Here is a 25,165-nt window from a genome sequence, read left to right on the forward strand (position 1 = left end):
CTCAGGTACAGATACCTCTCGTGGCGCGCAGGTGCGTAACCTCGAAGTCGTCACCTCCACCGGCTGGTGGGAGCCTGTATAAATAATATTCACGAAAGAGGTTGCACACTGCTCGTCCAATCAGCGTGTTACCCCAGAACATGATGGTCGATGAAGTCAGTATCGGTGGGTGCGCTTCTACCAGAGTCTTGCATCTTGAGTGTAATCACTGTTGTGCTGGCCATCCCTGGACACGTGTTTTGAAGATGTTACTTCTCATCAGCAGGGAATAGGCGTGTGTAAGGGGTTGCTGCGTAGGCTGCGAAAAATGTTCTCAGGTCCAGATACCTCTCGTGGCGCGCAGGTGCGTAACCTCGAGGTCGTCACCTCCACCGTCTCGAGGGAGCCTGTATAAATAGTATTCACGAAAGAGGTCGCACACTGCTCGTCCAATCAGCGTGTTACCCCGGAACATGATGGTCGATGAAGTCAGTATCGGCGGTTGCGCTTCTACCAGAGTCTTGAATCTTGAGTGTAATCACTGTTGTGCTGGCCATCCCTGGACACATGATTTGAGGTTGTTACCTCTCATCAGCAGGGAATAGGTGTGTGTAAGGGGTTGCTGCGTAGGCTGCCAAAAATGTTCTTAGGTCCAGATACCTCTCGTGGCGCGCAGGTGCGAAACCTCAAGGTCGTCACCTCCACCGTCTCGAGGGAGCCTGTATAAATAGTATTCACGAAAGAGGTCGCACACTGCTCGTCCAATCAGCGTCTTACCCCAGAACATGATGGTCGATGAAGTCAGTATCGGCGGGTGCGCTTCTACCAGAGTCTTGAATCTTGAGTGTAATCACTGTTGTGCTGGCCATCCCTGGACACGTGTTTCGAAGATGTTACCTCTCATCAGCAGGGACTAGGCGTGTATAAGGGGTTGCTGCGTAGGCTGCGAAAAATGTTTTTAGGTCCAGATACCTCTCGTGGCGCGCAGGTGCGTAACCTGGAGGTCGTCACCTCCACCGGCTCGAGGGAGCCTGTATAAATAGTATTCACGAAAGAGGTCGCACACTGCTCGTCCAATCCGCGTGTTACCCCAGAACATGATGGTCAATGAAGTCAGTATCGGCGGGTGCGCTTCTACCAGAGTCTTGAATCTTGAGTGTAATCACTGTTGTGCTGGCCATCCCTGGACACATGATTCGAGGTTGTTACCTCTCATCAGCAGGGAATAGGTGTGTGTAAGGGGTTGCTGCGTAGGCTGCCAAAAATGTTCTTAGGTCCAGATACCTCTTTTGGCGCGCAGGTGCGAAACCTCAAGGTCGTCACACCACCGGCTCGAGGGAGCCTGTATAAATAGTATTCACGAAAGAGGTCGCACACTGCTCGTCCAATCAGCGTCTTACCCCAGAACATGATGGTCGATGAAGTCAGTATCGGCGGGTGCGCTTCTACCAGAGTCTTGAATCTTGAGTGTAATCACTGTTGTGCTGGCCATCCCTGGACACCTGTTTCGAGGTTGTTACCTCTCATCAGCAGGGAATAGGCGTGTGTAAGGGGTTGCTGCGTATGCTGCCAAAAATGTTCTCAGGTACAGATACCTCTCGTGGCGCGCAGGTGCGTAACCTCGAGGTCGTCACCTCCACCGGCTGGTGGGAGCCTGTATAAATAATATTCACGAAAGAGGTTGCACACTGCTCGTCCAATCAGCGTGTTACCCCAGAACATGATGGTCGATGAAGTCAGTATCGGTGGGTGCGCTTCTACCAGAGTCTTGCATCTTGAGTGTAATCACTGTTGTGCTGGCCATCCCTGGACACGTGTTTTGAAGATGTTACTTCTCATCAGCAGGGAATAGGCGTGTGTAAGGGGTTGCTGCGTAGGCTGCGAAAAATGTTCTCAGGTCCAGATACCTCTCGTGGCGCGCAGGTGCGTAACCTCGAGGTCGTCACCTCCACCGTCTCGAGGGAGCCTGTATAAATAGTATTCACGAAAGAGGTCGCACACTGCTCGTCCAATCAGCGTGTTACCCCGGAACATGATGGTCGATGAAGTCAGTATCGGCGGGTGCACTTCTACCAGAGTCTTGAATCTTGAGTGTAATCACTGTTGTGCTGGCCATCCCTGGACACATGTTTCGAGGTTATTACCTCTCATCAGCAGGGAATAGGCGTTTGTAAGGAGTTGCTGCGTAGGCTGCCAAAAATGTTCTTAGGTCCAGATACCTCTCGTGGCGCGCAGGTGCGTAACCTCGAGGTCGTCACCTCCACCGGCTCGAGGGAGCCTGGATAAATAGAATTCACGAAAGAGGTCGCACACTGCTCGTCCAATCAGCGTGTTACCCCGGAACATGATGGTCGATGAAGTCAGTATCGGCGGGTGCGCTTCTACCAGAGTCTTGAATCTTGAGTGTAATCACTGTTGTGCTGGCCATCCATGGACACTTGTTTCGAGGTTGTTACCTCACATCAGCAGGGAATAGGCGTGTGTAAGGGGTTGCTGCGTAGGCTGCCAAAAATGTTCTCAGGTCCAGATACCTTTCGTGATGCGCAGGTACGTAACCCCGAGGTCGTCACCTCCACCTGCTCGAGGGAGCCTGTATAAATAGTATTCACGAAAGAGGTCGCACACTGCTCGTCCAATCAGCGTGTTACCCCGGAACATGATGGTCGATGAAGTCAGTATCAGCGGGTGCGCTTCTACCAGAGTCTTGAATCTTGAGTGTAATCACTGTTGTGCTGGCCATCCCTGGACACGTGTTTCGAGGTTGTTACCTCTCATCAGCATGGAATAGGCGTGTGTAAGGGGTTGCTGCGTAGGCTGCCAAAAATGTTCTTAGGTCCAGATATCTCTCGTGGCGCGCAGGTGCGTAACCTCGAGGTCGCCACCTCCACCGGCTCGAGGGAGCCTGTATAAATAGTATTCACGAAAGAGGTCGCACACTGCTCGTCCAATCAGTGTGTTACCCCGGAACATGATGGTTGATGAAGTCAGTATCGGCGGGTGCGCTTCTACCAGAGTCTTAAATCTTGAGTGTAATCACTGTTGTGCTGGCCATCCCTGGACACGTGTTTCGAGGTTGTTACCTCTCATCAGCAGGGAATAGGCGTGTGTAAGGGGTTGCTGCGTAGGCTGCCAAAAATGTTCTTAGGTCCAGATACCTCTTGTGGCGCGCAGGTGCGTAACCTCGAGGTCGTCACCCCCACCGGCTCGAGGGAGCCTGTATAAATAGTATTCACGAAAGAGGTCGCACACTGCTCGTCCAATAAGCGTGTTACCCCGGAACATGATGGTCGATGAAGTCAGTATCGGCGGGTGCGCTTCTACCAGAGTCTTGAATCTTGAGTGTAATCACTGTTGTGCTGGCCATCCCTGGACACATGTTTCGAGGTTGTTACCTCTCATCAGCAGGGAATAGGAATGTGTAAGGGGTTGCTGCGTAGGCTGCCAAAAATGTTCTTAGGTCCAGATACCTCTCGTGGCGCGCAGGTGCGTAACCTCGAGGTCGTCACCTCCACCGGCTCGAGGGAGCCTGTATAAATAGTATTCACGAAAGAGGTCGCACACTGCTCGTCCAATCAGCGTGTTACCCCGGAACATGATGGTTGATGAAGTCAGTATCGGCGGGTGCGCTCCTACCAGAGTCTTGAATCTTGAGTGTAATCACTGTTGTGCTGGCCATCCCTGGACACGTGTTTCGAGGTTGTTACCTCTCATCAGCAGGGAATAGGCGTGTGTAAGGGGTTGCTGCATAGGCTGCCAAAAATGTTCTTAGGTCCAAATACCTCTCGTGGTGCGCAGGTGCGTAACCTCAAGGTCGTCACCTCCACCAGCTCGAGGGAGCCTGTATAAATAGTATTCACGAAAGATGTCGCACACTGCTCGTCCAATCAGCGTGTTACCCCGGAACATGATAGTTGATGAAGTCAGTATCGGCGGGTGCGCTTCTACCAGAGTCTTGAATCTTGAGTGTAATCACTGTTGTGCTGGCCATCCCTGGACACGTGTTTCGAGGTTGTTACCTCTCATCAGCAGGGAATAGGCGTGTGTAAGGGGTTGCTGCGTAAGCTGCCAAAAATGTTCTTAGGTCCAGATACCTCTTGTGGCGCGCAGGTGCTGATACCTACTACATCATCTATCATGCTCCAGGGTCACACGCTGATGGGACGAACAGTGTGCGACCTCATTTGGAAATACTATTTATAAAGGCTCCCTTGAGCCGGTGGAGGTGACGACCTCGAGATTACGCACCTGCGCGCCATAAAAGGTATCTGGACCTACGAATATTTTCGGCAGCCCTCGCAGCAACCCCGTGCACATGCCTAATCCCTGCTGACGAGCAGTAATGACCGTGAAACACGTGTCCAGGGATGGCAAGCACATCAGTGAACACCCTCAAGACTCAATTCAATTCAATTCAATTCAATTTGACTTTATTCGGTTAAAAGAATAATAACCATAAAAGTACATAACAAGCAGTTCATAATAATACAATACCATATAAAATATGAATTAAATTTAAGTACAAATTGATTTACGTAATCTAAGAACATTGCTAAAAAATTCCGAGATGCAGGCAACATTGAAAATAACATCTAATTTCTGAAGTTCCAGAAAGGCAATCCTACAGCGTCTCACCCCCATTTCCCTTAAAATTGGTATAATCAATCTTTTCCTGGGTAGAATATAATATTTACAGAAAAATATGATATGGATGTCAGACTGTTCCGATAGGTCATCACATGGGCATTTAGTCAAATTAGAGGACCAACAATTCATTGCGGGGACACTTAGGGCCCTAAAGAGGATACCTAACCTGAATCGGGTCAAAATAAACCGCGAAAATTCAGTCAAAGAAAGGGTTAAGTATGGTTGAATTTTCCCTTGTGTTGCTACAGGTAGGTGGGCTAAGACAGTTTTCTTTTTATATTCCACTGTCATTCTACGTTCTTCCAGGTGTTTCATACATTTTGTTTTTAGAGCCTTTCTCGTGATGTTACACATGGACAAAGGATTGTCATAATAACTCGTACAGTCCATGTCTTCAAAAAAGTCCCTAATGTATGTAAACCACCTTATCCTCCCAGCATGATCCAAACTTAATTCATCCCTTAAAATCGCTCGGTTCAGTACACATCCATCACTAGTCCAAGCCCTATGCCACAGCAGTATTGGTTGAATTCTAATTGTGTCTTCAATATAACGTTGCCCCAGTTCCATATGACAAATGTAGCTTGAGGCACTCTCAGGTACAGCTAAGATGTATCTCAAGAATTTATTTTCAACAACTTGTATAGATTTAACATTGTCATACCCCCAAAGTCCTGCGCCATAAACCGCGATAGAGACACAAGTGGCATTATAGATTTTCAAAAGTTCTACAGTGGGTTTTTTCCCCATCTTTTTTGCAAAATTCTTAAGGGCAGTAATTGATTTGCAGAACAGGGCTTTCCTTGTTTTAATGGCATCTGTCCAATTCCCTGCTTCATGGAATAAAATGCCAAGATAGGAGAAGGTGGCGGTATAGTCTATAGGGCTTGCTTTGATGAACACCCGCCTCCTTCTTCTACCTGAACCATGACCACAATTCATGGTGAATGTCTTGGAGCAGTTGATTTGCAGATCCAGATTAGTCATAAATGCATTAAAAGATGTTACAAGGCGTTGTAGAGCCACCGGCGTGCGAGCCATTAGCACCGCGTCGTCTGCGTATAATAACGCAGGGATCGGTCTTTTAGCTACCCTAGGTATATCACAAGTTGTTTCCACTAGGGCGTTCTCTATTCCATTTATGTATACCAGGAATAGGAATGGTGCTAAAACGCAACCCTGGCGTACCCCACGCCCTATATCAAAAGATCTAGTACATTCACCTTTTTTACCATAACGCACTGTTGCGATGGCACCCGTATACAGGTCCTTAAGGAAGGAGGTTATATTTCCCTCAACACCAAGAGATTCCATGATGACCCATAATTTGCTGTGTGAAACACAGTCAAATGCTGACGTCAATTCAACAAAGGTCAAATAAATGGGTTCACTTGATATATTTCTGCTGGAGGATAAATAAGTTCAAGCCCTGGTCTACTGTCCCCTGTCCTTTTTGAAACCCATATTGAAGATCACTAATTATAGAGTTATCTTCCGACCATTTTTGTAGCCTGCCTAGGATTACTCTTCCTAATATCTTCACAGTGCTGTCCAATAGGGAGATGGGACGATAGCAAGCAGGGTTTTGCCTATCCCCTTTTTTAAAAATTGGGACAATAACAGACATAAACCATGATGGAAGTAGGCTTGTCTTTAGGGATGCATTAAATAATTGCACTAGGAGTGGGCTCCATAAATCAATATTATTTTTAAAGAGGTCTGGAGGTATGCCATCTGGACCTGGGGTTTACCGCCCTGTGTTGCTTTGAGGCTCTCATGTATTTCTTTTAGGGTAACTTTTAATTCCATGCCATTCACTCTCACTTCCCCCTGGTGAAGCATTAGTGATTGCAACGGTGGAATCTGCTCGTCAATTGGGGTACTATACAGGCTAGAATAATGATCCACCCAAGAGTCCTCAGTAATGGCAATTTCAATGCGTGCTTTTCCTGCGTCAAAGAAGGGGGCATTTACTGCTTTCCAAAAAGCGCAAACATCCTTACTCAATGAAGCCTCGCAGAGTGTCTCCCAGGCCTCATTTTTAATTGCCGTCTTCCTTTTTTTCACTGCATTCTGATAAGATTTCCGCGCATCCCTGACCCTTAAAGAATTAAGGGGGATAGCATGAAAAGCTCTCTTGAGCTCAGAGTAAGCCTTTGTACATGTGGAATCAAACCATTTTCCTTTCTTTTCCTTACTTGATTTAGACACCACCCAAAGGTTGCCCTTAATGTGAGAAGCAATAACCTCAAACTGCTTAAGAATCTCCTGACTAACCACACTTTCGTCCAAAATGGTAAAGAAGCTAGGCAAACATTCGGTTAGTAGATCGCGTAGAAAGTCGCTTGGAATCACCCTATCCCACTTTAGTGCGTAGGCATTTTGTTTTGCCATACTAATATCAGTGACATTCTGCACAGATCTCCCTTCTATCGCCAATGCCTGAAAGGGATTTATGATCTCCATGATTGTTGGGGAGTGGTCACTAAGTGGGATATCGAGGGTCCAACACCTTTTAACCATATGCCTATGCCTAACAGAAGTTATTATAAAGTCTATTGTAGACAATACACCCCTGCCATTAAACGTAGGGGCAAAGGGAAGCTCTACTTGACCAATTTCAGTTGCATACCCTAGATCTTCGGAGTGAAGAATCTCATTTAATAGGTCTCCACAGGTGGAATGCTTGAAGTGTGTTAAGTCAGTATCAGGATCCAACATGAACCCACATGCTGCTTTCTGGCTTTTCTTGCATATGGTACAGTTAAAATCTCCCCCCCAAACAACCCAAACATCCTTAACATTGTTATCTGTTTCTTTACCTAAATCATTACCTCAAGACTCAAGACTCGGGTAGAAGCGCACCCGCTGATACCTACTACATCATCCTTCATGCTCCGGGGTCACACACTGATGGGACGAGCAGTGTGCGACCTCATTTGGAAATACTATTTATACAGGCTCCCTTGAGCCGGTGGAGGTGACGACCTCGATATTACGCACCTGCGCGCCATAAAAGGTATCTGGACCTACGAATATTTTCGGCAGCCCACGCAGCAACCCCGTGCACACGCCTAATCCCTGCTGACGAGCGTTAATGACCGCGAAGCTCGTGCCCAGGGATGGCAAGCACATCAGTGAACACCCTCAAGACCCAAGACTCGGGTAGAAGCGCACCCGCTGATCCCTACTACATCATCCATCATGCTCCGGGGTCACACGCTGATGGGACGAGCAGTGTGCGACCTCATTTGGAAATACTATTTATACAGGCTCCCTTGAGCCGGTGGAGGTGACGACCTCGAGATTACGCACCTGCGCGCATAAAAGGTATCTGGACCTACGAATATTTTCGGCAGCCCAGGCAGCAACCCTGTGCACACCCCTAATCCCTGCTGACGAGTGGTAATGACCGCGAAACACGTGTCCAGGCATGGCAAGCACATCAGTGAACACCCTCAAGACTCAAGACTCGAGTAGAAGCGCACCCGCTGATACCTACTACATCATCCATCATGCTCCGGGGTCACACGCTGATGGGACGAGCAGTGTGCGACCTCATTTGGAAATACGATTTTCGTCATTGGACAAATGGCGTCTAATAGCTTGTTCTGACACGCGCGCCAGGAACGATATATCACTTTTTTAGGGTCTTTGATGAACTTAGCTAGGTAGGTGGCCATCTTTCCTTAAATTTCGTGGGTAAGGGCAACCTTGCCGTCCAGGGTAGGTTGGGGCATTTCGCTCGCAGTCGACTTCTGGCCTCATTCTCTAACGGTTTTCTGAGCCGGGACACTACATATAAGGCAGCCTTTTTGGAGGGGATCCACTCAGCCGACCTCGGCTGCACAATATCATCCGGGACTAACATGTTGGCAACTCCCGCCTTAGGTGGTTCAGTAGAACCCGATAGGCGCCAGGACCTCGAGGAACCTGCCTCATCATCGGAAACGTCTGCAGTATCCCATTGCTGGGTCTAGGGTGAAGCCGGTTGTGGGTCCAAACTGGGAGGGAGCGACTCCTGGGGAAGCACAATGGGTGCCATGTGCTCTAAGAACACATCCTTGAGGCGTTCAAAGGCATCCTTATGAACCCCCGTCACACTTATTCTTGGGGGGAGGGGAAATGTCTGGTTCCCTCGGGGTCTCCGCCAGGATCTCTGCCGGGTTAGTCTGGGGCGGCTGTCCCGCTCTAGCACATAGCTGCTCAATTTTGTCAGCCAAATGCTGCTCCATCCCGGTCATAAGCTCGGTGACTGCCCTATAAATGAAGTTATCCACCTTATTATAAAAATCATCATCCCACTGTAGATAGGAAAGGGAGTCCTCCACCTCGTAATATTCGTGCTCCATGGCCAAGGGGATAACACACACAAGCTGAAAACCAATGGGCACACTCATGCAGCGCGCAAGGAATGTATATGCTAAGGGTCTCTCAGGGTACTAAGGGGCCAAAGGCACACAATTTATGGGGTTTGTCAAGTCCCTAGGACACCACAACACCCTCAAGGTACAGGGGGTAGCTGCCTGGGCAGGTGTCAGAAAAATCACGCAGGGCCGAAGGCACCACAAATGTACTGACCCATGAACAGGGCGTGAGGGCTCACTCAGCCGGTGCAATCACATCACTACCTACCCGTGTGAGAACATGGGCGTAGGACCAATTGAGGCAATACAGCTCCAGTCTCGCTTGGTGCTTCAGGCAGCAGAAACAGAGTGCGGGCAGAAACGGTGACCGGAGCGCTTCTCCACTCGATTCTGACAGAAGCGCGCTCTGGATCACCGAGACGCGGTGGCTCCACAGCGGTCTCTAGCAGGTTGCGGCCTGCACTGCGGGCCGCAAGTGCAAATAGAAGCTGCGTCAGGAGCATCAACCGTTCCTGCGGCAACAAATATCGCAGAAAGAATATTCCTGAATGATACCACCAACAATAGCATATAACAGTATCCCCGCCTGAGATAGAAAACTGCACAATGAAAAGACACGACAAAAGCACTTATGTCTAGCTGCCAAGCAGCGAAGAAAGAGGAAGTGCAGGAAATGACACAGCATCTCATTGGATGGTGTCATTGACATTGTAAAAGGACTGCCAAAAGACTGTCTTTTAAAGTGCTCAGAGTTCTAAGTTAAACAAAAAGAATCAGCAAAAACAGGAGGTGAACGGCAAAAGGTATGGGGAAAGACTGCCCTAAGGATGCCAGGTCTATTCTATCTAGACAGCTAAATACAAATAAAGGCTTTTTCAAGCAGTCGTTGCTGGTATAAAATACTATTGTGTTACTGTTGAATACATTGCTTGTAAAAATCAGTTGGTATATCAATTTTTTATTATTGATGAATTGAATGTGAGTGAATAAATTAGAACATTTTGAAACACAATGTTCTTGTGTAAATTGAGGGAGACGGAGGGGTCAAAGAGAAAAACTGCCTAATGTATTGTTCGTACTTAGGCACAGAAGGGATAAGAGCAACTGAGTGATATGAGGTTGAATGTGGGTATGCCAAACAGGTCATATGATCCAAAGAGGGACTGCGCATGTGTCCAAGTGTTGATTTCCATTGAGATTTTATTCTGTTTTAATAACGTTTAAATGGAGATTAGCAAAAGGAGTCATAGCTGAGTGCCAACATTGACTGCAATGAGTGGGGCGTTAATGGTCATATAGGGGCTTTCTTGTGTATACTGCACTAATAACTCCAGAGGAAGCAGCAATATTCTTCTTTCACTTTCCACACTCACCAGTGCACTGCCCTTGGGGCAGATGTGCTAAATTTAGACACAAGATAGCTCAATGTTCTATGCATATCAAACAATAGTATTACAAGTTATAAACATAGTTCATGTGAATTTGGATAAGAGAATAAATGTCACTTCTTTTTTTAATGATACAATAGAGGGTTTCAGTCTGGTTTCTGGAGGTAGTGCATTTCAAATCCTGGGAGCAATCCCTGAGAAGGCCTGGTTGTATGTTTTCTTCTTGGAAAATCGTTTTGGTTTCAGTGGAAGATTACTGGCGCTTCTGGAGGATCTGTTGCCAAAAGAAAGTACCAATTTCTGTGCCAGGTAGCTTGGAGTGTTGTGATGTATGGCCTTGTGCGTCATGCAAGCGATTTTTAGTTGAACTCTGGTTTAGAAAGGTAGCCAGTTAAGGACTCTAAGGTCAGGGGAGATGTGGCGGTTTCTTTTGGAGCCAGTGATGAGTCTAGCAGCTGAGTCGATTGAGGCTCTGAGGTGGGCCGTTGTTGCTCTGGGGAGCCTCCAAAGAGAACCACCCCTATATTCACCTTTAGGGAGTACTAGAGCTTGAACTGCTTGAAGTCATTTGCGGGGAGAAAGGGTTTTAGTCTTCTCAGGGTGTTCATATGAAAGTTTGCTTCTTTTGTTGCGCTGCTAACGTGTTTCTGCAAGTTTAGACTTTTATCGAGAGTTATTCCCAGTGATTTCGGTAAGCCGATAATAAGAGGTTGGCAGTTGAGTGCTGTGAGGTGTTTCAGCCAATCGTCCTCATTGGTCAAGATGGCCGTATGGATATAGCTCGTCTCGGCTTCCGGTCCCCACTACACTCCCGAGCTCACATCAGCGGCTGTACGATATGGAGCAAACCGCCAAACACCCTCAGTGATACCCAATTGAAGTACGGGGGCACCCAGCCTTCTTAAAAAACAACTGAATGGAAAGCACAGCGTGAGGCTGCAAATACAATATGCAGACACTCAGCCTAAGAAGAGCTCCAGTATCTACTGGGGTGCTAGATACAATTTTATTGTGGTGGAGTGTGGTGTCTCAGGGAGGGCAGGAACACCACCAAGGTCGAAAAGCATTCTAGGGTCTACCAGGAGCGCATCAGCCCCCAGAGAAGCCCTAATATTAGGTCCCTTTCCTTTGCTCTACGTCTCCCAAGGGATCATGTTGATGACGCCAGGAGATGAATTTCATGGTTTGAAACACTCCTAGAGCATGTCCTTTGGCACATCGGCTCAAGAGTAAAGGGGTAACTGTTGGTTGGCCTGTCACATAGTGAAAGTAGTAATAAGACTTTGGTGCTCATATTATTAAATGTGATTCACAATTAAAGTTTATGTTTTAATGAATGATTTTGAATGTTGATACAATTCCCATTAATTTCAATGGTTTTACATTGCTTTTTTTCGAAAACCCATTTTCCTTTTTATTTATGTGGTGACACCCTAACAAAGCTAGTAGGCCAGCCTTTTTGTTAATGCCTCTCATTATTGTGTGTGTAGTATAAGTTGGCATATGTGATAACAGTTTTCAGGCCATACTGGGGATGCAAACAGTTCCAAAGCTATCTCCAGCTACCTACATTTACATATTTGTTAATGAGTGTATAATATTTAGTAGTGTTTGCATTTATAAGAAAAAGGTCTGACTGGACAATGATTTATTTGGTGGAGTGTTGTTGCATTCCAGCAAGGTGGGGTACTAGCCCTCACCACATTACTTGTGTAGAACTCACATCTTTGCAACAAATAACACAGTTTCAAATGCATAACCAATCACAATGCTTAGAATGCTGACAATAAATGTTGCTGTATACCTGTAATTTATATTTTGTGGCATAGTAAATTATTTATATATTACGGAAGCCTAAGTGCAGATTTGCAAAAAAAAGCCACAGAACGCAGAGCAACAGCCAAAAATGCTGCACTGCGTTGAGTGACAGGCAGGGAGAAGGAAAGCATCATAGCTGTAAAGATATGTCTCTCTCCTCCCCTCTCCCGAGTGCCGGCGCTGATTTCACCTGCCGTGTCCCAGGCACACAACTTAGCGCTGCAGTGCTATGGTAGTGCCGGAGTCTACCATAGGTTGTACTGGAAGGGTACCCTTCCAGTGCAAAATACTATACATAGACACACTTTAAAACTGTTCCTATTTTACATATGTGCTACACAGTGCAGCACGAATGCAAAGCCAGAAAATAAATGAGAAATGAAAAAATGTCTCCTCTTAATGCCTCTTTTTAATAGTGTTAACCTGTGGCGCTGAACCCTGTCTACTATCGTTTGTAGATAGGGTTTTGTGTCACTCGCAATTACTTGATGAAAAAGGTCCCTGGTATTCACGGTTACCCATCGTTCAATGTATCTTTTTTTCCCCTTTCACATTTCCGATTCTCACAATATACAGATGTAAGCATGCAATTCAATCTTTTTTAGGTGAGTACACAGAGTACTTAGAAACATGGAACTTTACAGACTCATGTCTATTGCTTGGGGGTAATTCCTTATTGTCCACCTCCTATCAAGCATTAGCAGCTATTAAGTGTTGACTGAGCTTTGCCTTATTGTGGGCAACTCCTCTGCTTGGGCTGGACAATTATCGAGACATTCTTACCAATGAATGGAGGAGAGGAACAAGATGCATGGCACCCAAAAATAGATGTGAGTATAACACTCTGCAGCAGGCATGGCAAAATATGCTTTGTCTAATAGTGAACAAGCAGAAACAGTCTGGGGAATGACACTAAGATACAACATCCAATTTATTTTCATGCAACACCAATGGTAGATAAATATTACAGCAAATGACAAGGTTTTTTTTCTCATAAACTGATTAGGAATTATTCACTTATAAACTTGTTTAAAAGCATTTTCTAATTACTATAAACACAAAATGGAGGAGGTAAATTTTTTCTGCAGATGGTGTCTCAAGAAAGAAATTCCAAGCTGACATACCTTGTGGCAAAATGTCATGCACTGCAGTCTATTGCAGAACATCCTACAAAGCATTATATTGATATTGGAATATTCATGAGCAAGCAAACTGTGAGTAGTTATTTCATTTGGAATCCAGAATGTTTGTAAAAGCTTTTTATCTGAGGCTACCAATTCTTATGTATAGAGTACATCCCAAAGCTCACATCCCTCACTGTAGGACAGTGGAATGTGTGAATATGCAAACACAACATAACACAATATTGAACACACATCCGTTGAATGCAATCATGTTCTTCAGCAAGGCCTAATGGAGAGAAAGGGTCCTCTCTTTGCTTTCTTCATTGCCTCCTTCATGTCTGTGTTTCTCAGACTGTAAATTAATGGGTTTATCATGGGGATCACCACAGTGTAGAACACTGAGGCCACTTTGTCATGGTCTAGAGAGTAGCTGGATTTTGGTCTGAAATACATGAAGAGAATCGTACCATAGAACATGCAGACACAGGTGAGGTGGGATGTGCAGGTGGAGAAGGCTTTCCAACGCCCATCACGGATCTGACATCTGATGACATGTGAGATGATATATGCATATGATACTAGGATTATTGTAACACAGCCTGCAGATGTAATGCTTCCTAAAATGAATACAACAATCTGGTTGATTGTTGTGTCAGAGCAGGAAAGTTTCCAGAGTGGAGGGAGGTCACAGAAGAAATGACTGATCATGTTGGACAGACAGAAGGACAAAGAGAAAGTATAGACTGACTGAATAACTGCCTGTATCAATCCACCTAAATATGCAATAAGAGCAAGCTGAGTACAAATCTTTTTGTTCATGATACCTGCATAGAGCAGAGGGTTACAAATAGCAGTGTACCGGTCATAGGCCATTACTGCAAGAAGAAGGCTTTCGATTGTCGCGCAGCAACAAACCCAGAACAGCTGAGCAGCACAACCAAAGAAGGATATGGTCTTCTTCTGTGAAAAGAAGTTGCCAAGCATCTTGGGAACAATGGCAGACGAATAGCATAGATCCACCATGGATAGGTTGCAGATGAAGAAGTACATAGCTGTGTGAAGATGTGAAGTAGTTCTGATTAGAACAATGATGCAGGCGTTTCCAAGAACAGTGATGATGTATACAATGAGAAATAGCACAAAGAGGAGAACTTGCAGCTTTGGATCATCAGTGAAGACGGAGAGGTGAAACTCCATCACCAAGGTCAGATTTTTTCCCCTCATTTATCTAGAACTGCTCCTCACTAGAGAAAAGAGAAGAGTCATTGCATCAGGGTTGGACTACAAAGCTAGCTGAATAGTAACTTCTTTGTCCTATGACAGCAATGTCTGGGTAAGGAAAAAGGCTGCACATTCTCAATTTATGTACGTGCCCACCCAAATCAGTTGTGACATTCGCAATTTAGAACGTTGTGTTTCATTAAGAATACAATGCACCCTCCTCCACACACTAATGCCCTCATTAGCAGTAGCCCAGTACTCCTACCCATTGCTTTGCCCACCCCTAAAGTATACAATACCCGGGCTCCGGGTAATTTCGCAGGTGTCGTGGGAACCGCACAGGAATTAGAGGGACCTACTTAAGGCTAAAATCCCACGTCCTTCCTTCCACATCAGGGAAAAGGAGCGAACACATCTAGGTGCACGGCGAGAGACGCACCTTGATGTAGTTAGAGTATGAGCGGTGGTGCAGAAGCGTGTTTGTGTGCAACTTCACCTTAAACCTTAATTAGGGTAAGGCTGTAAGCTGGTCTAACACTTCTGTGCAAGAAACAACTGTGTGTGTCTTACGTTTGCAGTGATAAGTGAAGTCTTTCACACAAAAGCCAATATATGTATAATGATGAATGTGGGGCAATTTTCACTGTGCTTTGACTGAATTTCTCACAGATTTATCTGTCTCTAATGGCAAAATCACTGTATTTACTTCAGGAAACTCTTTTAGGTAGAGTCTGACATAGGTCAACCTACCCAGTGGCAATTTCAACCAACTTTTACCAGGATAAGAGTCCTCATTATTTTCCCCGTCATGATGAATGCCATGGACCCCTTGAGCCATTTGGGCAGAAACATGTTGACGACTTTATTCACTATGGTGATGGGGTACTAATTCCCCTAATCACCATTGTTTCCATTTTAATACCAGGTAGTTGCCTGTTAAAATAAATGCATTTTGGCAATTAAATTAGGTTTTAATAATCACTCACTTTCACAGTCCCCCACTTAGATTCAGAAGTGCCTCCCTGTCTCCAGGTGTAGGCCCGCTCTCTACCATACAAGTTTCTAGAGATTGAGGACTGCCAATGATGAAGCATGACACCTGGTGGTGTGTGAGGACAGTCCTTCACTTTTAGTGAGATGCCAGGTACTCTACCAAGTACCTTTTAACCCTCGGTCATTTTACATTCAGGGTAGCTTCTTTTGTGTATACATGTTTACTATGGAGGCCAACTCCCCCTGAATACCTCATGCCTCTAGTTCCCTCCCATGGGACTTCCCATGGTTAGTATATTGCAAAGTGGTTGCACTTGCCAGGTCCACATGACAGTTCAAAACTTCACGCAGACACTGCAGTGGCTGTTCTGAGACACATTTACAGGGCTACTTATGTGGGTGGGACAACCAGGGCTGCAAGCCCACTAGTAGCATTTGATTCACAGGCCCTGGCACACTCAGTGCACTTTACTAGGGGCTATATTTATTTATTTTTATATATTTTGAAGGTTTTATACAGCACAAACAAAACTCTTGAGAGTATCAGAGCGCTTTACAGGTCATAATTAGAAGGCAAGATATAGTGTACAAAGAACAACACAATAAAAAATTACAGTGAATAGACATAGAGGTCAAGTAAATTTAGCCTTTAGGATAGCTTTCACTTCTCTTTTGAAGGCGGCAGTGGAAGGGTTCATTCTTGTTGCACTGGGTAAGGCGTTCCATATCCTCGGAGCCATCCCCGAAAAGGACCAGTTATACGGTTTTTTCTTGGAGAATCATTGAGGTTGTAGGAGAAGAGTCTTGGCACTCCTGGAGGATCTGTTGCCCGCGGAGAGCACCAGTTTCTGAGCTAGGTATTGTGGGGCGTTGTGGTAGAGGGCTTTGTGTGTCATACAAGCAATTTTAGGTGAATTCTGGCTTCAAACGGTAGCCAGTTGAGAGCTCTCAGGTCTGGGGAAATGTGAGCATTTCTCTTAGAACCTGTGATGAGTCTTGCAGTGGAGTTGATCGTAGCTCTTAGCAGGGCAGTCGATGACCTAGGGAGGCCGCATAGTGTTACTGCTCCATATTCCACGCTGCAGAAAGGGTTTCAGTTTTCGCAGGGTCTTAATCATGGATAACCAATTATAATACTACTTTACACAGAGAGCATATGCACTTAGGAACTGCTCAGCAGTGGTAAATTGCCCAGAGTCCTAAAGCCTATTTTAAGATCAACTATTTGTTGAGTATCCTCTGGAACAAGTTGCTGCCTCCGTAAAGCTTTCATTCTGAGGAAGCAAACTAAAGAAACCTGCCTGATTTGGGCAGGAAAGGAAAGGACACACTCAAAAATAATACCAAAACTACTGGCAGAGATTGTGGGAGTCAGGAAGGATTTAAGTCTTTAGACTGCCGGGGGCTTGGGGAGAGATGACCACTGGGACCATTGAAGAAGACCTGGTTTGTCAGAATTCACCTTAAGGAAGTTTGCCTCCATCCAGACAGCCACTCCTTCAAGGCACTCCATGATTCTGTAGCGGGCACCTTCGGATATTCCTGAAAGGAAAATAGAAGCTGGGTGTCATCGGCATAGACCACATTCACACACCAGGATTTAATCAGGCACACTAAGGCGAGGGTTGTACATGTTAAACAGTAGCTTGAAATATGCAATTTCCTCATCAATCTCTGCCTTGATGTTCCCAAGATCGGGAACAATTTCATCCCAATTCATCTTTTTGCAGATGATGCGGTGCTATTAGGCCACACACAAAGCTCAGTGCATTGTCTTCTAGCTGGTTTTGAGCTCTTCTGCCTTAACAGGAAACTTACCGTCAATATGGATATACCTAAATTTATGATTATTAAACCCATAGTAATAGCAACATCAACTTTACAAATTTATGGCAAACCACTTGAACGAGTGCGGCTCTGTGACTACCTGGGTATACTGGGAGAACTGTCACTTCCTCTTCCGTAAAGCCGTAAAGACCTGGCTTTTTGTCCAATAAATTTCTCCTTTGGATTGTATTTTGCTACCACTGTTTTTCAGCGCTGGGAAACCCTTACGGGTAGCTGTCGCGCTATATAAAATTAATGAATAAATAAATAAATAAAAATATATTGATGGCCATCTCAACTGGGCCGAACATTTAGCAACAAGCAATGTGACTTTGAGCCAACAAGCTGGTGCAGTACGAAGATTTTCAAACATAATTGGTAACCATCTGATCAAACCGGCAAAAACGGCCAACAAATCAAAAGCACCCGCAACAAGTCTGTCCAGTGCGGAAACATGGGGGTAAAAAAGAGTCTGTTCCATATGTGACAAAGAAGTCCTTTTTCGAGCTATGTTCTGCTTAGGCCCATGAAATCCAATGACGACATTAGATTCGAGCTGAGTATGGCCCCACTAGAAGATCTTACACACTTTAGGCAGGCCTGTTGGATATGGGTCCAAGTGTGGACTAATCCTTCTTTGGCTGTGTTTCAGAAGGTTATGCGGGGCAATTGAAGTACCCCAAAACATGTATCTTTGCCATGGTTCAGGCACATAAAGAACACTGGTTGTGAAGAGGTATGGCATAAAACATGAGCTCATAAGCAAGGCCACCTTACAGATTGTTAAAAAGCTTTTCTGGTTGCATGCGAGGGCAAAGGAAGGATCTAGGGAAAACATTACACTCTCTTTACACACTACCTCAAGCTCAAACCCGCGCCTTGTTTCCAGTCCTAGATGAATGGGAATTTTCCCTGTAGAGACCAGAGCCCCATATCTTAAATGTAGGCATGGAACACTGCAGGTATAGTCGTAGATCAAAAAAATGGTCGAAGGACATCGACATCTATTCAGATAAATGCAATTGTGCACTGGGAGGCCCAGAAACAGTTGGTCATGTTATACTTTTGTGCACTAACATTTTGCAAGCCGGCAGGTTCTGTCTCCGACCTTTGTACTTAAATATAACACACGCTGTAGTAGGGAAGTCCAGAGCTCTGCTGTAGAACCGATCTGCAGGAAATCTACTTCACAGTAGCAACCTATATCCATCCCACCTGGAAAGCAGTATGATCACACGTCAATTAAAGCCCGATTCTGCATCATTGCCATAGTTTTTCTTTTTCCTGATTGCTTGTCTGTTTTCGTACCTATAAAAGGATGAGTCCAATGTAGATACAGCAAGGACTACAAGCTACTTTTATGGCCGTCGACGTTTATCTATTTTGTGTGTCAGCGACAGGAAACTGGTTTTATAATTAGGACAGTATTTTTAGGAGGCAGCCTGAAAGGGTCGTATTTAAAAACTTTGTTTCTGAATCTAACATTTTTTAATCGTGCTTTATACCAACAACTTCATATTTGTAAGGAACACTGATTTGCACGTTATATTTATTATGCATTTTACATTGTATGGCTTCTTAGCTGGAACAATAACTTTTATTGATTTATTGATTGGCAATAAATAAGCTAATGCACCTGACATTCGCTTGTCTTGCTGAGTAACACAATAACCACCAACCATCATACACTCCCAATGACCTCATGCCTGCAACATTAGAAATAACATCAGCAAATACATCATTGATAACATCATTTAGGATATCACCAAAGGCATCAATCACATTTCAAAAGTAAAAAAGTTAAAATATGGTTTCTACAATGCACATTTGTTTTTATATCTCAGCGTTCATTATTTTTGATCAAACCTTCTAATTTAGGAGACATGTTAATATTCTCTATTTTCTAAAACAGAATGAACATGCGTATACCTTTTTCTATTTTGATTAGTCTTGCCCATTAAACGCCACTTTTAGTTCGTATTAACTGTGGGACTCTGTGTCCATTTTCAAATAGATGAGTATGAGATCCTATTTGTTGTGTAGTTTGTGTTTTTGTGAATGACTACTTGACTCATTTAATGTCTGTAGGCCAGTCACAAGCAGCTGAGTCTTGCTCTGCCACATATACAGTTCCCTGCTGTTTCAGTGGGGAATTTGCATTGACATTGACATTGATGCCTTTCTTAGGGATGTCTGCTTGTGGAAAAAGCTGTGGATTCACTGAATTAAACTGTACCCACCATCACCAAATGTGGCGGTGCGAGCCATAAGCATAGTGACAAATTATTGATGAAACAGCAGGCGGTGAAGGTGGCAGCCACTTGCTTTACCATTCTGAAATGGTTGAAAAAAATCATCTGGATGCTCCCCAGCCCTACCCAAAAAACTGTAGTCCAGGCGCTTGTGACCTCCAGACTAGATTACGGGAACATCCTCTATTTGGAGGCTAATAATGATGTAATACAGAAGCTTCAGGTCGTTAAAATTTCATCCGCAAGATTGCTTTGCCAGATTACTAAAACATCTTCCACCTCTAACGCCCGGAGAATCTGCATTGGCTTAGGGTCGAAAGCCGTACCAAGTTTAAAGCCTTGGTATATATGTTCAAGATCAAGGCTGGCACTGCGCCTCAAGATCTGCAAAATCTAGTTCATCCCTTTCAACCCTACCGTTTGTTATGCTCCACTTCTCAGGGAAAAATCTCGGTTCCCAGAGTCAAACTTAGGAGGACAGGAGGTCTCTGGTTTGCTTACTTGGGTCCATCCCTGTGGAACTCTCTCCCCATAGCGCTCCACAGTGAAACAATATATGCAAACTTTTGTAAACTTTCTAAAAACTTGGTTGTTTCATGAATATTCTTCACTTTTTCTGCTCCTCTCTGTTCCTTCAGGCCCGCGCTGGGAAACCCTTGCTATATAGCTGTGCGCCTTATGAAACCAACCTAACAATAACATAGTGGAGCAAGATATCCACAGTTACATGATTAAGATTTTGATAGAAATATTGGTAAACATATCAAAGATAAACATTTATTACACATATATTATGATGTGAAGTTCATACATATCATAAAGATACGCAGATGTGGAGTTAGGTGCAGCAAATCTATACTTATACATACCTTCATAATATTATGATACATGATAATATGGAACAATAATTTTGCACTCAATTGTCCAACTTAGTTCCTGGACAAACCTTTCTTCTTAGCCTGCAGCAATCAGTTTTACGTATTGCTCAGGTGTAGCAATCATATGAGCACATACAGTCTGCCATGTAGTGAGGCTTGTGACTACACTAGAGACAATAGCATAATTGCAGCACTTTGCATCCATTCAAGGCAAGTGGGAAGAACAATCTATAGAAGAAGATGAATCTTTGAATGCTGCTGTCTGTCATCGCTCTGTATGGTTCACAAGGGATGGGTGTTCTGATAGGTTAGTTATTTTCACACCAGGTTTCTCCATTTGTGAAGGCATCTGGTGTTTCATGGGGAGGAGTGCATACCAGGCGATTCTTAAGGCATGCTTCAGGGTTCGCTGCTAATGGAAAATCAACTTCCACATTTGGAGGAAAATGTTAAACGCAGAGAGGAATCTACTGGCTCGGGTTTCTCCTTCATTCTATTTCCAGGAAGGAGAAATTCAGCCAGTAGGTTCTCTTGCAGGTTTAGCATTTTATTCTGAACGTATGGGATACATTTTTCTTTACCTCCAAACTATATTCAAGCCTTCAATGTGCTTTTACAGGGAAAACAGCAAAGTCTTGTGTACTAATGAATGCTCCTGGAATACACCACAATGACACTAAAACCTGTTGACAAACATTGTGGGAGGTACATATGAATGGTTTTAACTGATGGGAAGAAAACCCAATGTCGTGAAAAAAAAAAGTTTATGTTTGACTCCTTTAGACTTTACCCCCCACTTGGGAGCATACTTACAAGCCCCTAGCGCCACTGGAGCATCACTTTTATTGACACTCTGATGGTGCTGTGTGATTGTCATATTTACACGGCCAGGCAAAGCCACTTTGCGTGGCTTTAAAAGGCCTTGTAAATATGACCCTGTTTCATGCAGTACTCTGAATCGAAGGGGCGCGTCATTGGTGTTGTGGTAGGTCTTGCCATGCAACACCCGTGGCTTTTTGACAATGCCCCCGATTTACAAGAATTCATAAATCTGAGGCAGCACCAAAAACTAATGTCTTTCCATGGGAGGCAATAAAGTGGTCCAACGAGGAGAAATACTTTCATTTCTCCTAGTTTTTTTGCTCTTTCTATGTGTGCTGCATTTTTTTTGTAGATGCATTTTCTTGCCTATCTACAGAAAGATATGAGGCAACAAATCCGTATAAATTCCAATGGGGGAATTGGGGGATGTAGACATCTATCGAGGAGTAGGGAAGGATGTGCTTGCTCCTCTGCTATTCATTTTGTATATTTATGATCTAGACTCCCCCCTGTCCAAGTTACTCTACGCCGATGATGCAGTGTTCATGGCACTCACACCCAGGGCACTGCGCCAGCTGATCTATGCATTTGTGGACTACATGGCTTCCCTTGACCTTCAGACTAATATTACTAAGTCCCACATCATGACATGTGGTCCTAAGGGCAGGCCCTGTTCGAACATAGTAGTGGGCACTAATAACTTAAGCAGTATTAATAACTTCCCCTACCTCAGTGCATTTTCTGTGACCACAATTCATGGTCTCCAAACATCAGGCACTGCTCCACCAAATTTTCAGGGGCAAATGGTTTGTTAATGAGTCTTCCCCAACTATCAGTGGTGGCCCCATAGTTCCACAACTACAAGCTTATAAATCACTATGCTTGCCGATTGACATGTAGGGGCAGAGGTGTAGGGGATCTCCAATTGTTCAGTTATCCAGAGTGTTTTCTAGAAAGCGCCTTACTGTCCCTATTTCGGCCATACATTTTATTTCCGACAAGTTACTCAGCCTCCGCTATATCACTGATTTGATTAGGTTAAAGCCTCTTTTACTGTAGCTATTCATCTGGTGTAATACTGAGGCAAGTCAGTCCAGAGATATTATATACAAATGTTTATCTCTAGATAGGGAACTATTAATTTCCTGGATCATGTATGTGAAAGCCGACTGCATAAATATTGGGTTTTGCATTCAATTTTTGGGGATCCACCACCCAGTACTAGCATAAATAAGAAAACTGTACCAGATGTATTCTTTGAGCGGGCAAAATCCCAGAGAATATGGAACCTGGCAGGGAAACCTAGTGTGATTAGATATCTGAACGTCTTAGAAATTGATAGCGCCACTAACTATATTCAAAGTGCACGTGGCCTTTGCTTTTCTGCTATAGGTCGTACACTATGGAATGCTTATCCATGATCTCGAAGTTAATGTATTTCCCTTTGACGGTGTGTCCACCCAACATATGCTTAGTTTTTTTTTATGCTATGTATACTAGACACTTTTAAACCCTCTTTTAATAGGTACTGTTCTCATATGTAATGTAGACCCGCTTTTAGATTTTTATTAGTATTAACTAACGAAGAAGCAGTTTTGCACATTGGCTCATTTTTAAAATTAGTTATTCGTGAATTGGAGGTCTATGTTGTTTTAGCAGTACATTGTGCTGTGATCTACTTTATTAGTTATACTGGATGCACACAAATTCTCTGTTATGTAGTTTTTAACTCTGTAGGTTCCGTGTGTTGCAGTTGTGGATGCTGTATGCTTCAGAATAATGTTTTTGAATTGAAAAAAGCACACATAGAAGGAGCAACATGCCATTAATGATTGATTTTGTGCAGGAAAGTGTCTCTTCCTAAACAAACACAGTCATTCCTGCAATGCAGGCACCCTTGCACGCTGCCTTGGCGCACCGCTGCTGTTTGTTCGTCGTTGCAGGGAAAAGCACAGGAGTTCGCCGTATTCTTGTAAATGTTAAGCATTCCTGTATTTTTTTAAATAACGCAGCTCCGTGCAGCAAAATGGCTTGTGGCGCCGCGCTGCATGATTTCATTGTAAATATCCTCCTGGGTTTTATTAGAGAAATGTTTAGGAGTTTTGTAAACTCAATAATGGTTAGGGTCTGAAAAAGTGTCTGTAAACCATTCATTGTTTAGTGTCATACACGAATGTGATATATAGATAAGGTAGTGTCATCCGGCACGTGCTTCTTGGATGTCTCCATAGACCGGCAGCACTATTAGCTGGAAAAACAAGAGTGAAAAACATGGTTATGAAACTGGAAGACACAGCAATTTGTTAGATTGTGAATTCTCCAAAGAAATTCTGGCTTAAGGAGTCCAACAACATAATGAAAAAAGATCATAAGGATTGGACTGTAAGGGGTTTGGGAAACTCATAGTGGAACGATATTTTTTACACTTGAAAAATGTGTAATTTTGTTGAATTACTTTGGACCGGTTGTCTGTGTGAAAAGTGTTTTCGAATTCTACTCTGAAAGTCAAGTGAAGTACAGGCTTGATGTACTGATATTGAACAGTTGGTTACATGAAAGATGGTCAACGTGTTCCCTCACACACAGGAAACATACCAGATACGTGTCCAGTGTAGTGGCCAGACATAGGATTGAGGTTTTAACCTTCTTCTAGTTGGAAAGCATCCCCCCTGCAGCATTATAGGTTTGTAGTTGGTGCAGTGCCACTAGAGCGAAAATACAGTGCCAGAGAGAAGGAGGTCCTACCTACTTAGATGGACTCGTGTGTGGGGTTTGCAGAGGGAATCTGTTTTCAGCTCTGATGTTTCTGATGGACTGGCCTGTAGAGCAACCAGGCAGTGCTCGAAGGGCCAGTCTGACAGGTCAGTGTGTGGGCCGTTTTTGCCTGTTCGTGTGCCTGTTCCATGGCCTGTGGGCCGGTTTTTACTGTTAACTTCTCTGATATTGCAGTTGCACGGAAAACACTTCTAGAGCCTGTCTTCACAAGGGGCCTCATATGCAAAAATGGGCCACTTTTTAAACTATCACATTCACTAATGGTAATGGGGAACTTTTGTTTTGGTGCCCAAGCTTATTTCCTGACTCAGTCCGACTGATGGTTGCATGTTCCAGTAAAACTTGTGATTTTATTTATAGTTGTAAACATGACTATGGCAAATATGTGCTGTAACCCTGGACAGGTGTATGGATGTTTTCAAGTTCTGAGTCATGCCCAATCTTCTGATGTTCAATGACTAAGCATCAACACTCATGTGTGGTGCAGTTTCCTGGTTTGCACTTTCAAGGTAGACCACATATATCTGAAGGGGAAACACTGCAGTTTGATTTTCAAAAGCCCTGAAACTTTGAATGCAAATCATTTTGGGTGATACACATTTTGTATAAAACGGCCTTTAACGACGTCTTTAATTTGATTGGTTGATTTCACAACGCAGCTAGGAGAAATTTTGTAATCATGTACAAAAGGACACTCATGTACAACGGGGAGAGACAAACTAAGACAGAAAGACTAAAACATGGCAACACACTCATGCACACTTCATACACATATATATAAAGAAATGTGCGTCTGCCTCCCCCCGCCTCACACACACACAGACACACCTACAGTAGGACAAACATAGAATTTCTGACAGAGACTGGTAGAAAGATGCGAAAAATAAGTGGCTTGTGACACAAGAATGTTGAATGCGGAATCTGAGCATCCCCTACATTGGTTCGTCTTCTCCAATCTTCTTTTCGGTATCATGACACCTCCCTGCACATCGGATTTCCACTCTATGTCCTTCGTCATTATATGGAGCCCCCATCTCCGATGGTGTTTGATGTCTTGTTGTCACGAAGTTTCTCCAG

The 25,165-nt window shown here is 44.2% G+C and overlaps 1 protein-coding gene across 1 annotated transcript; it reads right to left on the reverse strand.

The window, feature by feature from the left end:
• Nucleotides 1-13,596: 13,596 nt before the first annotated feature.
• Nucleotides 13,597-14,544, reverse strand: LOC144761226 (olfactory receptor 5AR1-like). Its single transcript, XM_078646705.1, has one exon. It carries the CDS (start codon nucleotides 14,542-14,544, stop codon nucleotides 13,597-13,599), a length of 948 nt encoding a protein of 315 aa, XP_078502831.1.
• Nucleotides 14,545-25,165: the final 10,621 nt, after the last annotated feature.

This window comes from Lissotriton helveticus, chromosome 1_1 (genome assembly GCF_964261635.1).
Source record: "Lissotriton helveticus chromosome 1_1, aLisHel1.1, whole genome shotgun sequence".
Lineage (NCBI taxonomy): Eukaryota > Metazoa > Chordata > Amphibia > Caudata > Salamandridae > Lissotriton > Lissotriton helveticus.

Bases quoted from the DNA above. Each gene is read 5' to 3' on its own strand.
- LOC144761226 (XM_078646705.1), bottom strand. From the start codon at position 14,544: ATGAGGGGAAAAAATCTGACCTTGGTGATGGAGTTTCACCTCTCCGTC.